The 16,912-nt window shown below is 33.8% G+C and overlaps 1 protein-coding gene across 1 annotated transcript in view; it reads right to left on the bottom strand.

Annotated features, from left to right (window-relative positions):
- The window catches only part of LOC107727572 (protein FAM184A-like), a 159,382-nt gene that overhangs the window by 25,576 nt on the left and 116,894 nt on the right, over nucleotides 1-16,912 (bottom strand). The window contains exons 12-14 of the mRNA XM_016537471.1: nucleotides 15,081-15,208; nucleotides 2,953-3,137; nucleotides 306-452 (exon numbers count right to left, since the gene is read on the bottom strand). Coding sequence (XP_016392957.1) covers nucleotides 306-452; nucleotides 2,953-3,137; nucleotides 15,081-15,208 — 460 coding nt within the window. The remainder of the gene's footprint in view (nucleotides 1-305; nucleotides 453-2,952; nucleotides 3,138-15,080; nucleotides 15,209-16,912) is intronic.

Raw genomic sequence — 16,912 nt, 5'->3', positions numbered from 1 at the left:
AGCGATTTGTCACTCCACATTAAACAGCGCCAAAACAGCATTTATTGTTTGAATACTGCAATACAATGGACAGAATGTGAAATCTGAGACTTTGTTTCATATTAAAAGTACCAAAGCACAATGCTTATTGCGATTTATTAGATGGGAAGTGCCCTTCAATGTTCCGTCCAATAACTGAAAACAGGCTAGACTAATCGATTCTTGGGATTTAATAATCGATATCGTTCCGCAAAAATGATAATGGATTAATATCGAGATATCGATATTTTTTACCCAGCCCTACTGTATATTGCATACGGACTCACAGGATCTGCAGGGCGGAGATCTTGTCCTTCAGCAGTTCCTGGGCCTTGTTGAAGTCTGACAGCATGTTTTGTGCTTCTCTGTGGTGGAGAGCATTCAGCTCGGCCATCTCACGTTCGTGTTTCTTAAACAGGTCCTGCTCATGAGCTCTGTGAACACAAACACACACACACGTCACTCTCAATGACTCTACAAAGCTCTCTGTAACCCCACAGCACTACAGCTGTAGGCTTGAAGGACATTTCATAAACAGATAAATAGATTTTGAGATGGAAATAAATGAAACATACGTGATACAAAATTATATTTGCATATATTATGTTGTATATTAAATATATTGTATGTTATACTTCTAAACCGGGAAATGTAATCAATAGTTTTGATTCATTAAATAGTTTAGACTGAGATTCATACTGGTTCACTGGATGAATATACATGCATGCATGCATGCATAAATAAATATATATTATTATTTATCTGCACCACCATTCAAAAGATTTCATATTATTGTTTTTGAAAGAAGTCTTGCTTGCTCACCAAGGCTGCATTTATTAGATTGAAAATACAGTAAAAACAGTAATATTTTGAAATAATACAATTTAAAATTACTGTTTCCAATTTCAATATAATATAAAATGTAATTTATTCCTGTGATGCACAGCTGAATTTTCAGTCTTCAGTGTCACATGATCCTTCAGAAATCATTCTAATATGCTGATGCTCAAACATTTCTTATTGCCAATATTACAGTATAAATGTTAAAAAACATTTTTGTGGAAAGCATGATGCATTTTTTCAGGATGCTTTGATGAACAGAAAGTTCCAAACAACTTTTCACTTTTCACTTTTGATCAATTTAATATGTCATTGCTAAATAAAAGTATTGTAAAATTTAAAAATCTTAAATTATTTTTCTTAACCTATACATATACACATATTCTTTCTTCTTGTTTTATGAAAAAAAAATCTCACTCAACTGTGTTACATTTACGCTTAAAACAAAACAAACAAAAAAACTATTTGCCACTGGGGTAAGAAAATATACTTAAGATATGTTCTATGAAAACAAAGCTTAGACAAATGTATTTTTAAACAGTGTTTACAACTGTTTGGAGGACTAGTTTGAGAAAATATATTTTGCAGTATAACCCATTCCCTCAGAAAATAAACTACACTGTCTTTTTTCGTTTTTTCAAACATTTTATTTTTTCCAAAACTTGTAATGTTGTCATTCAGCTCAGAGCTGGTTAGTTTGATTCATGGCTTAGAGCTCTTTATTAAAGAATGTTTTGAAGTCTCTATAAAGAAAATGAATAAGAAAAATGTAAGCAGGGCCGCTATACAAAAGTGTGCGGTCACTTGTGATCTATTAGTGCAGTGAGCACTTCCTTTGATTCCTCTGTTACATGAAACTTTCATCCAGCACAGTGTTTGTTTCTTTGCTCTGATACAAATGTTCTGTCTGAGTAAATAACATTCACAAAGCATTGCGTTACAAGAGTTGTGCCGTTTTCAAAAGACAACACGCTTCCTGCAACATACTATAGATTTTTAGTTAGGACACGCTCATTTTCCATACTGCAATATCTATGCTATATGGCTTTTATCTGAAACACAATTCAGCCACATGCTGTGATGGCTTCACATAAAGAGCAATAAAGCAGGATCTCCTCTCGGTAAATGATACACCTCTGGGGAACGGCGATGCAATTTATTTGCCGCTTTTATCTCAGGACCTGGATATGTCATTGTTACATAATTGAAAGTGAAATGAGATCAGCACCCGTCTTGCATTATGATGTGTGTTGCTAAACAATCACATTATCTCAAAACAGCCACTATGTACTGTATAATGAAATGGCTTTTTTACTTATTAATACAAGGGTGAAATATTAATATCACCCCCTGAATAAAAAATATAATGAGTTCGGGTTTTCTAATCCGATTGATTTCCCCTTTTAAAAGTCTGTTTTCTTTTCTTTAAACTACTACAAAAGACACACAACACCGTCCAAAAGAGCCAGACAGCACCAAGACGACTGTGGGCAAACTGACAGACAAATCCTGATAGGACTTTCTAGGCAAGAACATGGTGCCCTTTTTGCTTTTATTCTTAATTTGTTTTCCACTTGAAACCCCATTCTGGTTGAAAATAATTGAATTTCCATCTCTTTCATCCTCACCAATGACTCCTGTCACATAAAACCAGAGGAGAATGTCACATTAGAGGTTGTTTAAAGATTGCAGATGTTCTCTACTGAACAGGGATGACCTCATGCAACCCCATGCATGCAGACGTGAGGTGAAATTTTCTCATTTTGCAATGTTTACTCACTGTTTCCTAAATGCAGTGGTGGATGACATACACAAATCGAGTACAAAATAAAATATTACTCCAGTAAAAGTGTAAGTACCCAAATTTTATTTCACTTGAGTTCAAGTACAAAAGTACTTGATTTTGTATAAAGTAAACGTATTTTATCGATCATGTTTATTATTTATTCTAGCCAGCACTAGTCAGACTAGTCATTAATCAGCACTAATAAGAAAGATTAGTGCAGACAATTAATGTATTGATCTGCAAATAAGCAGTGTTTGTTACACTGCCTAAATGCAAGAAAACTGCACAATCTCCAATCCAAGACTCACCTGATCTGCTGATTGGCCTCGCTACGGATCTTCAAAACCTCTTTGCCCTTGAGTTCCAGCTCCTTGGTCAAAGTGCTGATGTTCTCGTTCAGGGTGTGAATCTCGTGGTCCAGATTGGCAATGTGCTTCTTCCTGCGACTGACCTCCTCCTGCAGATCTGAGATGCGACTCAGAAGCTCACGTTCCTGCAACACACGAGAACGCAGGTAAACCGCGGTCACAATAAATGCCAGACTGACCTTACTTGAGAATGCCGTGTGTTACGTAAGAGCGTGGATTGTGTGATGCGAAGGCTCTTCCTGAAACATCTGAATTCAGACACATGGAGTTCCCACAGATGCTCTTCTCACATTGCACTTTGAGACTATGTTGGGATCTAATACTGATGGGCACATCCATCTGGTTTGCCTTGCTTATACACTACATCGTCAAATATATGAATAGTTTAGTTATGAATAAATAACGGTCGGGAGCAGCCAGCAGATCTACAGCATTATTTTTGGCATGGAGGTTTTAGCACTACAGTTTCATCTCTTGAGGGACGTCAGGAGCTAATGGGCCTTGTGTCCATGTCTGAAGTTACTGGGGAACAACTTTCAGCAACTTTCTTAAATGTTCAGTTACTGATTTTTTAAAAATGGCAAGAAAGTACAATGTTTCTGGCGATGTACTAGAAATAAATTGGTTTTGAAATGAGGCGAGGAAACATCTCTTGCAGAAATACATCTCAGAACACTGAGGAAATGTATGCCATTGAATAAAACAATGAATAACAAAAAAATACCACCAGTATTACATAAATGCAATTTTTTTTTTAAGAAAGAGTTCGTGTTCATAGTTTACTTCCACATTTTCCGCCCTCTCTCTGACCTTTAGAATTAAACAGGCTGTGAAACATATTATTGTAGCCAAGTTTGTGCTGATTATAGTGCTATTAAACTGTAGCCATTAAAATGTTTATAAGCAACTGAAAAAAGCACACATTTCAAGGCATGTCAAAACTTCTCCAAGGCCCCAAAACACCCTTGGACCCCAGAGTGTTAAGGATTTTATAATGCAAATGACATCTGTTATCATTGGCTAACCTTTCTGCATGCAAAATGACTAACAATAACCCTGATGTTACTGAAATCTGAATATGTTTTCCATGATATGGCATCTAACTTTTCTAACTTTTAATATACAACACACAATACCCAAATAGGGTACAAATTAGAGCCTGAATCTTTAAAATGTATAATTTAGAACACAGATGATAAAATAAAATAAAAAAATACAATTATTTTAGTTGTTGGACAAGCTAAAATCCATTTTAATGGTTTAAAAATCCATTTTTATCTGATGCATTAGAAAATCTTTAATGCATCACCACATCTGATGCATTAAAGATCTCAGGATATGTTAAGATTCTGTTAGATAACAGTTTATCAAACATATCTAATAGTTCTAATGGGACACCAAAGTATACAGTATTCATAGAAATTGCCACATAGGCTGTTCTCTACTGTAACGATTATGTACACAACTGTATACGTCAGACTCCAGTACAGCTTGGGTTAGATTAATTAGACGACGCTTGTCTCATGGGCAATTTTCCACTCCACTGACACTTTGACTTTTAAATGCCTCATGCACGGGAAGAAGTAGAAATCCTCCTGGAAAATACAGCTGAGCCCATTTCCAGTTTTAATGCAGTTAATGGCTTTTGCTTAATCAAATTACAATCTGCTCATCCAACTCTGAATGTCTGTAAATATCATTTCACACAACAATTAGCTCAATAACGGTTTCAGTGTGTGTGGCAAAGAAAACCTGTGGCCCAGAGGGGCTTCCTCCGGGACGAATTACGTGATAAAGGACGCCAATGTCAGCAGAAAAAGTAATAAATAGCAAACATTTGTATTAAAAACAAATTTGTGAGTACCCCCGGTGTGAAAATGATTTCTAATGTATACGCGCTCACATAATTACAAAAATATCACAGCCATTGTAGACTGTGAATTACCCTGAAAGAGCATTTGTTAATAACTCCAAATCACAACAGATGTTTCATCTTGAGAACGAAGCACAAAAACAGCACACTCATTTCTAAGAAAATCTGTACAAATAGTAAAACTTTGAATTGAATCAATGCCAGTCTGTTTCTCCTACTTTGCCCATGTCTCCTACTCTGCATGATGTCATTCTTTAGAGCAGTCCATTAGTTTAATAATCCATATTACAGTATTAACCCTTAAAGACCTAGAACATTTTTGGGGCACCTGACACGCCTGTACTTTTCTTTGTTTTTTCAGACCTATTCTAGCAGTGAGCATCAAGTGCCATATATCATTATAAACAGGAGCACTTGAAGTTTCAGTCTAGCTAATTTAAAGTCCCAATTTTTCCTTTGGTTTCTCTAAGAATTAATGAATTTCCAGAATTTTAAGAAAAACGCAAGCAATAATAGGGTGTTTTTTTTTACTGTGTACTCAAACAAAAACTCCTGAAGTTTGGATTTTTTTTCTTTAGAAAGTTGTATCTGGGTGTTTTACACTTCCAAATATTTTTTTTTTCTACAAATAACATTCCCCAAGCAAGTTATAGCTATTTATTACAATATTGTTATAGGCGCTTTTCAGTGAAAAACAGGTCTATTTACTTTACTAACAATATATATGTGTCCAAAAACATTTAGGGAGTAAAGAAAATGGAAACCGTGTTATATAATAACAATATATACAGAGTGCAACAGGAAAAAATAGTGCAAATGATCTTTATGAACTATATAAGTATTATTTACATAATATAACAGCCAAATGATTCGATTCGCTGGCTGCACTCTGCGTCAGAATTGATTTTACCGGGACATCTCCTAGCGGCGCGAATACCTAAATTCCAGTGCTTTATCCGATATGTACCGTTTTTTCATCCTTGTTTTTGGTTTGTTTTATGCCAAAGTTCTCTGTCCTGTGTTTTTCTGGGCTTTTTCAGAGAGTGCTCTCATGCAAATGTGTTATTGTGTGTTTGTTTTCGTGCACGCACGACACACTTTACTTTCACTTTGCGTTTGCTCAGATTTCCAAAGAAACTTGCTAAACAATGGTTTAAAAGACCAAAACCTATGTTTATTGGTTGAATATGTGACAGTTTGAACCAATCTGGGCACGGGGGTGGGACTAAGTATCAACAATCGTACCTGTTTGGCTCAGAGGACGAAATGCATTGGTTTCTTCTGACGAATCAATGTTGTCAAAATGTGATGACGTAATCACATACGCTACGGAGTCTCCGAATATCCAAATAGGACAAATGAAAAGAGAGAATCTCTGCTTTACGACACTTTTTTAAAGCATTCAGATAGGATTAGCGGTTCAAAAGTTATTAAACATTTAAGAACAATGGTTATTTTTAGCCGCGGGTGGCTGTCTCAGTCTTTGAGGGTTAAAACAGCATAGTTATAGAATCAAATGCAATAAAGTAGCCATACCTTTCCATATATAATTATCAAGGTAATTATCATTTCTGTATGGGCTGAAAGACTGGCTGAACTGGCTTTTTTTTGGTATATTTTAAAAATACGTTTGAACATGTTATGTGTGCTAAGATATGGACAATCTGGCCCCTAAAAGAAAGTAGCTGAGCCTTCTGTATATCAACAGTATGTCAAGAAAACATCTGCTCTTCCTGCTGTTGCATTATCTCAGTAAGCTCATGAATGACGAGTCTGTAACACTCATGTGCTCGGACTCAGGTGTGTGTTGAGGCAAAACAAAATGGTCTTTATTCCCTGACCGTTCACTGGATGTATGTGTGATGTTAATGTGCTGGAGCAGAGCTGTCAGGGGTCTGCCTGTGACATTTTCATTTACACAACTCAAGACTGTGCCTCCAGCAGACCACCGGAGCACACAGCGGCCTGCTTCTCACTTCCACACTGACTATATATTTGTAGTCAGACTTGGATTTTTTTTTAAGCTGCACTGTAATTTTATTGTCATTTTATTGGTAAAAGACTGTAACAATGCTTTGGTTAAATGGTTAACAGTAAAGTCCCTTACATACTAACATAGTATTACATAACTCCCTTATATACAGTGAAAATCTTTAATAGACCTAACAAGACATTTCATGTAATTTTATAGTAAAATCAATTTTGAAAGTGAAAAAGAACGTCATCTTATAATTTACATCGAAAAACTGCAAATTGACATTCTCATAATTTCTTGCAAGACATTTTAAATTTTTCAAATTCAAATAACTATGTTTCTTAGTTTTTTTTTTTATCAGTTATGCACAAGTTTTTTATTTTTTAATGTTTATTGCATTATTTTCATGTCTCGTATGTTACCATGATAGTGTTTCGTACTTTTGTACCTTCTATCTATTAGTATTTACAGGCTTAAATTCACAATAAAAAAACGAATTTCATTAACTGATGTAATGTTAATAAACCAGCATATTGAAGTACTAATATCTGTTTTGAACCATTGTAATACTGGTAACCACCAAAAACAGGTAGTGATGAGAAAGTCACATGATGAATCAAAGCTCATCACAAACAGCTCCTCCACAAGCTGAAGAGGGAAGTACTTGTTTATATACAAAAGGTGTACAGTGTCATTCACACAAACACTAAACACCATCATGGTAACACACATGAAACTGAAATAATGCAATAAACATTAATTTAACAACATTAGATGTAAGATAAAACCCTAATGTACACAACTGATAAGAAAAAACTAAGAAGAAACATAGTTATTTCAATGAAAAAACATAAAATATGAAGTGTCATGCAGGGAATTCTGGGAGTGTCAATTTATGTTTTTTCAATGTAAATTATACAATGACTTTTTCTTTTTCACTTCCAAAAACCGTAATTTTAACAGTATTTTACTGTAAAATTACATTAAATGTAATTACAGTTATTCACCGTATATAGTATGGAAAGTTACTGATAACCAATTAACAGGTTTTTACTGTAGCATTTTTACAGTCTTTTACTGTTAAAATCACAATCATTTTTACAGTGCACCTCAGCTCACTTTTGATGAACGTGGATTCATTTTGTGGCTTTCTCATCACCACCTGTGTTTCTGAAGTGGTTGTTGTCAGTGCATTATAAAAACAGATGGTATATTCACATTAACATCAGTTAATGGAATACAGGTTTTTACTGTAAATTTAAGTTGATTCTGTGAACCCTAAAATGTTGCAACCACATTTTTGCAGTGAAGACCTGGCAACCACAACTGCCGGTTGTGTGTTCGACGATAAAACATAAGAACGAATCAAATAAATACAGACTTCATGGGATCCAAACAATATCTAGACTTGAGGGTGGACTCTTTTCAATTGGATAAGTAAGTAACTAACTAGCAACCATCAAGGGGTAAATATAGTCACTATGGTAAGATTGTATCTTCAGTTTGATTACTAGTTTGATTACCTAGCAGTTAACCAAGTGGGAATCAGTCTTTTCAATTTCAAATTTGATCAATATATTTTTTTATGTAACTGAATTAAAAAAGTTATGGCCAGTCTTGAACGATGACTAACTTTTAAGACTAGTCTAAGCAGTCGGCCACAGAACATTCTAGCAACTGCATAGCAACATGTTAAAAACATGTTTTTCACAGGCGGCTACCAAAATGTGTTTCTGCTTTAACATAAGCAACAAAACCAAACTGCAACTGCAATATGTGACCCTGGACCACAAAACCAATCTTAAGTCGCACAGGTATATTTGTAGCAATAGCCAAAAATACATTGTATGGGTCAAAATTATACATTTTTCTTTTATGCAAAAAATCATTAGGATATTAAGTAAAGATCATGTTCCAAGTAGATATTTTGTAAAATTCCAAGCGTAAATATAGCAAAACTTCAGTTTTGTTTAGTAATATACATTGCTAAGAACTTCATTTGGACAACTTTAAAGGCGATTTTCTCAATATTTAGATTTTTTTGCATCCTCAGATTCCAGATTTTCAAATAGTTGTATCTCGACCAAATATTGTCCTATCCTAACAAACCATACATCAATGGAAAGCTTATTTATTCAGCTTTCATATGATTACAGAAAATTTAAATTTTCAATCCCAAATTTTCACTATGGGAACAACCAGCTTCTTCTGTAATGCTCAAATTTAGATTTGTATCTTTTATTCATGAACGGCTACTTTTGCCTGCAGTGAGGTCGAAACACCTGGATAATGGCAGGGTATCGTTTCATAATCTGACTGCATATGAAACCAACTTCAGCTGAATAATTGATTGAAGACTTAGAACGCACACACACTCACACAATGTTTGCGTGTTCAACAGCAGCCCGAGCATCAGGTCAAAATAACTCTTGAAGCCCTGGTCATCGAAACTCAGCTCACCACAGATAGACCTTCAGCGAATGTCACATCAGCCGTCCACCTGTCACGACAGAGCTAAACCTACAGGAACTGTCATCTGACATCAGCAGGTGGCCCTTTCCTGAAGAGACACGGCTTTAAAAGTCCTCGTTCTAGCATGCTGAAATCTTTCAGCTCTTATGCCTGAAGCAGAAAGGGTATAATTTGCGAGGGCTGAAGTTAACATCTCTGACCTTTTCCATCAAAGACCGAGACACCTATAAATGTTTCCCTGGAGGAGTACTTCAATGCGTAGGATAATATAAGCATCATTAATGTTGGCCCAGGCCAGGAGGCATGCAGACAGATGAGAGGAGGCTGATTAGCAGGTCTCCTGGGCATTGTACCCAGAAAGCCCTGAGAGAGGCTGAATTTCAGTGTGCTGCTGATCAAAAGCTTGTCGATCGAGGGAGAGCCGCACAGGAATGAGAGCTCATGGTGGCACTAGCGAGATAAGAGTTATTCAACCACATACATGATTAAAGTTATTTAGGTTTTCCGACACACATTTTTATATACTGTAGAAACCTGTTTCCACCTTAAACTAAAATAAAACATAAGATTAGCATAAGAAATGAAGTCGCATTATGAGATATATAATGCAATTATAAAATAATAATCACAATTATGAGAAATAAAGTCACAATGGGAGATTTTAAATCACACTGTGAAATATTAAATCACTTGGAGCGATAAAAAGTCGCGGTCACATTTTATTTTAGGATCCAATAATTACTCACTACTAACTAACTATTAACTACGACTTTTCCCCCAATAAACTCCTAGTTTGCTGCTTATGAATAGCAAGGTAGTTGTTAAGTTTAGGTACGGGGTACAATTAAGAGATCTAAAATATGCAGGGGCATTAATATGTGCTTTATAAGTACTAATAAACAGCCAACATGCAATATTATGCAAGCTACTTAATATTGAGAATTGGTCCTTAAAATAAAGTGTTACCAAAGTCTCAATAAATAATGTCATATTGTAAAATATTATATGATATTAAGTCAATTTAGGAGAAAAAATACAATTTTAAGAAGTATAGTTATAAATGTGAAACATTAAGTCATATTATGACAAATATGCTCAAGCTGTAAAATATTATCACTTCACAATATAAAAAGTCACTATTATCAGAAAAAGACACAAAATAATGAGATATTAAGCCACATTGGGAGATAAAAAAAAGACGTAATTATGAGAAGTAACGTTTGATAATTGAGATAAGCAATATTGTGAGAAATGTGGTCATGTTGTGAGATATGAAATCACTTAATGAAGAGAAGAGACCAAACAGTGAGATATTAAAGTGACTTGGAGAGATACAAATTCTAAATTGTGTAATATTAAGTCACATTGTGTGAGAAAAAGGCCATACTGTAAAATATTATCATCACTTAATGAGATAAAAGGTCACAATATGAGAAATAACATAACTGTGAAATCTTTTGTTACATTGTGAGAGGTCATATTGTAAAATATTATCACTAGATAAAAGGTCATGTCAAAAAGCTGAAAATAGAGAGATATTAACGATAAAGACTTAAAAAATGTTGTGAAACAAGTCATATTTGGAGATATACAGTCAAACTGTGAGATATTAAAACATGCCATATAAATTCAAATTTACACGTTTTGTTTTTACTTTATTTATTTATTACTCTTAAATGGATACAGGCTTTTACCCAAATATTTTTTAGTGCTTTTTTAGTCAGTTCTCGCAGAGCAAAAGCTGTTAATTGCCTTGCTCAAGAGCACTTTTAAAAGTTTTAAAGTTGTAATCAAATGAATTACATGGAATTCTGATTAATTACACGAACTACAAAGAATCAAATACATTAACATTTGTTGAAAACATCCACAAAGTGAGAAAATTCAAATCACATTCCATTATTGTGGCAGAGAAAAGCACTGAATAGTTAGAGTTATGTACCCAGGAGCCTTTCTGGGGAGTGTTTGATTTCTCTGTTCCTCTTTCTCTCAGTCTTCATACAGTCATCTCAGCAGCCGGGGTGAAGCACGTTTATTACTGACAGCAAATCAGCGGTGTCAGAAAAAGTGGCGACCCGTGTAAGATAGTGCTAATGGTTATCCATCGGCTGAGAGATTCATGGTGTAGAAGCACAGCACAGCAGCACAGGCTTTAATAAATACTGTGCGTATTGTGAAAGCAGGCACTCGTTTGAGGAACCAGACCCCTGGGAGCCGTTGGATCACTTATTGAGCACGTGGATGAAATGATCGGGTTTTCTACCTTTAACGCATATGAAAAAAACAATTCATAAAGCTGTCATAAAGACAATATGACCTTGGTGCTAACCTGCTAAAATAAAGAAGGGAATGTGCCTGCAAGACTCAATTTATTACATTCAAATATTAACAGCCAGGGGACAAAGCTGATTTCAAGCCATTTATGATTCATATGAGAGTCTACCAGGAGACGCTGTGGTGCAAGTAGCCGTGCCGATCACTATAGAAGTCAAACTCAATTCTTTGCATTGCGGCTTTGGCCAGCAAATCTTACATAGCTCATTAAACCAGGAATAGAAACGGTACTCTCACTGAGAAAAAATTAACAATAAGACAAATATGGAGAGAGAGTGTGGGAGAAGAGAAAGAGAGATTTCTGTTATGCGGTATGAGGAAAGTGATTCTTGGAAACCCTCACAGAATACCAGCGAGTCTCTGTTCCTGACTTCAAACATGCTTTAACACCTGTCAGTATGCGGAATGGAATCGCTATTTCTTATTGAAGAAATGAAAAAAAAGAAAAACCCCAAACCTAAATTAAATATAGAAATACGCATCTGTAAAGTAGAGGGTAAAGGGTTTAGGGCAGTGTGACTATTGTTGTATTTAACTATTAAAAATTATTTTCAGTAATTTAAATAAAATATAAATATTAGATGAAAACTCTAAATAAAAAGTTAGATAATATCTAAATGACAATTATGTTGCCTTGGCATCTAACTGATACAAATAAGTTTTTTGTACTAAAATTACTAAAACTAAAAGTGAAAAATTACAAGCTAAATAGAAATATATATAAAAAAAACAATAAAAATGACATATCTATCCATCCATCCATACCTTAAGTAGGTATTTCACTGCAGCCTTAAATTCACTGGTGCAAAAATAAAATAAAATTAAATTAAATAAAATTAAATAAAATTAAATAAAATTAAATAAAATTAAATAAAATTAAATAAAATTAAATAAAATTAAATAAAATTAAATAAAATTAAATAAAATTAAATAAAATTAAATAAAATTAAATAAAATTAAATAAAATTAAATAAAATTAAATAAAATTAAATAAAATTAAATAAAATTAAATAAAATTAAATAAAATTAAATAAAATTAAATTAAATAGTCCAGTTAAATCATTTAACAAAAAGTACTACATTTAAAAAAATTAAATTTAATGCACTAAAATTACTAAAACTGAAAGTGAAATAAAAAGGTAAATTAAAATATTAAAAAATCTATCTATCTATCTATCTATCTATCTATCTCACTGCAGCCTTAAATTAATTGGTGCATAAATAGGGTGCATAAATAAAATAAAATATAATATAAAACAATAAAATAAAATAATAAAATAAAATATAATAAAAAATATAAAATAAAATAATTTAACTAAATTCTACACAATTAAAACAATTTTTTTCATTAAATTAACTGACAAAGCAATTTTTACACCTTTTGCTACTGTGACTTAAACTAGAAAACACAAAGCCATGTTTCTCACGGCTCTTTCATGACACATCTGCCTGTGCTGTCATAACCAGTGGGATCGGCAGGAGTCTTGGGGGAAGGTTAAACACTTTTTTTCCAGCCTTATGATGTAAGGGATGTTACTGAGAGTACGTGAGGGCATTACAGAAAACTGAACACAACAAAGGCAACCGTGTCCTCGAGACAGACGCGCAGCTTGATTGTGAAACACGACACAAATATTCACAGTTTGACCCAAAAACCATGCATCTGAGCTTTCCCGAGTATGCTCATTTGTTATTCCTGGGTGATGTATGACGCACCGAGGCCGGAAACGCTTAGTAAATGCTTAGCAAAAATAGATTTCTTCCTCCTGAGAGGAAGAAATCTTCAACTCCTGAGAGAGCTGAACAACACTGATGCTGTTTTCTCTGAGTTCGCAGCCTCTCTTTAGCAAAGATCACACTGAATTTGCCCTTTGACCTGTGGGACATTAGGCAAGTTCTCACAAGACAGATTTGAGCCCCATGAGCTTAAGAATTAATTAGTATTGATATGGCGCTACTAAAGTAAAGAAGATCATTGTCACCTGGGGGTGCCGGTTTGCCAAAAACTACTTTTTAAAAATCCAAGTTTTCCAATATTAATATAAACCCTGTATTCCTGTATCCTATTTATTAAAAGCCACAAAAAGTCCATAAAATATAGTATTACATAAGACACATGCTAACCTAATGAATTGTGCAATTACACAGAAAGTGCAATTTTACTTCAATCACAGGCCCTTACTGAGATGCAAAAGTACTTTGCAGTTTGATTCTGCGTGTATGTGTGTTACACAGACATATTTTCCCCTGAGGTCTGCGGTTAAGACTCAAATTGTACAACCTTTCAGTTGCTTGACCAACAATCCTGTCAGCGTTTCTTTTGTTTAACTGTTGTCTTATACATGAGCCAGATGACAAGAGGATTTATTAAGGTCCTTTTCTTTCATAGCAGCCAACTCTTGGCAGAACGTTATTGATTTGTCCTTTCTTGGAAAAGCATTCACTAACTAAACTTATTGTTAGTCTCTGTCTCCATTAAGAGACAATGGGACTGTATAGGAGACAGTGGGGGAATGATGGGAATACACTGAAGCTACAGCAAAAATACTGACTCGCAGATAATTTCTTTAAATAATAATTTAAAAAGACATCAAATATAATGTGTACTATAATGTGAATGATTACTAAAGACTGAATACACATGAATACACATTTTTAATCTGTGTACTGAATGCATGTACACTACCATTCAAAAGTAAAAAAAATATATATAATAATACTTTTATTAAAAAAGAATGCATTAAATTTGATTTAAAAAAGCTGATTAAAAAGTGATAGCAAAGGCATTTATAATATTACAAAACATTCATAATTCAAATAAATGCTGTTCTTTTGAACTTTCTGTTCATTAAAGAATCCTGAAACTAAAATGTTTCACAGTTTCCACAAAAGTATTAAGCAGCACAACGTTTTTCAACATTGATAATAATTTTTTTTTAAATGACCCTTGAGTAGCAAATCAGCACATTTGAATGATTTCTGAAGGATCATGTGACACTGAAGACTGAAGTAAAGATGCTGAAAATTCAGCTTTACATCACAGAAATAAATTACATTTTAAAATATATTAAAATAGAAAATAGCAATTTTAAATTGTAATAAAAATTCACAATATTACAGTATTTTTACTGTATAAATGCAGCCTTTGCGAACATAAGAGATTTCTTTAAAATATATTTTAAGAAATATTACCAAACCCCAAATTTTTGAATGGTAGTGTGTATTCTGTAAAAAAACTAAACAAAAAACAAAAAAAAACCGCCAAATTAGAGAGGAGGACGGCTTTTGATTGAAATGCAAAACAACCAATTACTGCTTTTTGTATGTGACATGTATGAGCAAATCTAAAATCGATGACACCACAATAATACACTTCTTGTGAAATATAACAACCCTGCTGTGGATAGAGTTTACCTTTACTCTGCTCTGCTCCAGAGCGTTCTCCAGTTCCTGTTTGGCAGCCGCTGTTTCCTGTTGATGGATTTGACGCATATGTTCAATGGCTGATGCGTGAAGATGGTTCAGCTCTGAACGCAGGGATGCTGAGAGGAGAACAAGAGAAAGAGAGAGACATAGGGAATGAAAAACAGGACTATTCCAGGGAGATGATCTGCTGTTTGGAGCTGAATTAAAAATCATTCATCTCCAACTCTCCCTAAAGCATAAACGTCACAGGTGGAAATGGAAGTGACACTCGTTCCTCCATCTGCAATTTCCTGTCAGCGCTCCCTCATTATGCTCCTTTCCAGTTTCTTCCAATTATACCTTATTTCAATGAGATTGAGCTATAATTAGAGCTGTAGAACTCTGTTGGTTTTGCTTCAGGACTCTGAGGTTTTACATTCAACATCTAGTACCAACACTGCTTGGTGTACAAAGAAAATTTATTACTATTTATTAATATTACCAACAAAATGCTAAATTATTAACATGGCACAGGAGTCAGGACGAATAAGGAAGCCATTTTATTTCCAATTGTCTCTTGACTGTGCAGTCAACAAGCCATTTAACAAAATGATGCAAAATGTAAATGATTTACTATATTATTTCTTATTTTAGTTTTATTTTCCCCAGCTCCATGAAACCAAATCATGAGATATATCCAGATATATGGCCCCTTTTTTTTGTGAGTTTGAGCATTTGGGCATAAATTGGAGCATAACCGAGCAATTTTAATAAAATTTTAATAAAACTGAATAAATTACATTTTAATTTGAACTTTGTAAATCATGCAGTGTTGGGCCACATCATATTTCCAGATTTTCCAGTTGAGACTGACACACACACACAAAAGCTTTTTAATTTCCTGAAATATTGGACTCCTAAGATACAAAAGAGATGCTTGTTTGGTCATATCAGTTAAAATAAAATAAAATAAAATAAAATTAAAATAATAAAGTAAAAAAACCCATCCAATGTTGTTCTTAATTTTTTTGTAGAATAAAATAATTCTTCTTTTTTGATTAAGTAAAGCAAAATGTTATGTACTTTATGAGAACCAAGTACACTCTTTTTAGAAAGAGTTGGATAATAATAATAATATTTATATTAAAAAAACACATTGATCCAACCTGATTATATATTGATATCATATTAAAATGAGCTTTGGAAATGCATTTCAGTCTAAACAGGCATTTCAATTTGGGTTTCTTTAGGCAGTGGCAAAATGGATAGCTTTTTGTAGAACCCGACCGATATGGGTTTTTTGGGGGCCGATACCGATTTTAGGGAGTAAAAAAAAGGCTGATATCGATATATCGGCTGATATTCTTTGTTTATATTATAGTACAGTACCAGTCAAAAGTTTGGACACTTTCCCATTTGTGTGTCCAAACTTTTGGCTGGTACTATATATAGAATACAGTATATACATAAACAGAATATAAATACATAAACACATTTTTTGCAATGATCACACAAATGTGGTGATCAAACACTTTTAATGATGTGACAGAGATACTTAATGGAGGCAGGGCATTTAACAATTTAACAATAAACTTTATTATCCAAAATGAGTTTGACATCAGTGCACTGAACAGTAAAGTTGAAGTTTATTCAACTTTAATTCAATTCAAATCCATTCAACTTTATTCCGTTGAAGTTTATTTCACTTCGAAACATTCATTCACGGATTTGCGCTACTGTCTTCACACACAGACGAAACTTACTAGAGAAGTGTGAAGTGTGACATAATATACCTCTGTAAAGAAATACAATATAAATTCACGTCTCGCGCACTTTAATGC

Source organism: Sinocyclocheilus rhinocerous, unplaced genomic scaffold (genome assembly GCF_001515625.1).
Source record: "Sinocyclocheilus rhinocerous isolate Xijiao unplaced genomic scaffold, SAMN03320098_v1.1 scaffold185, whole genome shotgun sequence".
Taxonomy (NCBI): domain Eukaryota; kingdom Metazoa; phylum Chordata; class Actinopteri; order Cypriniformes; family Cyprinidae; genus Sinocyclocheilus; species Sinocyclocheilus rhinocerous.
Note: the sequence above shows the minus strand (reverse complement) of the source record. Positions and strands in the feature narration are given on the sequence as shown.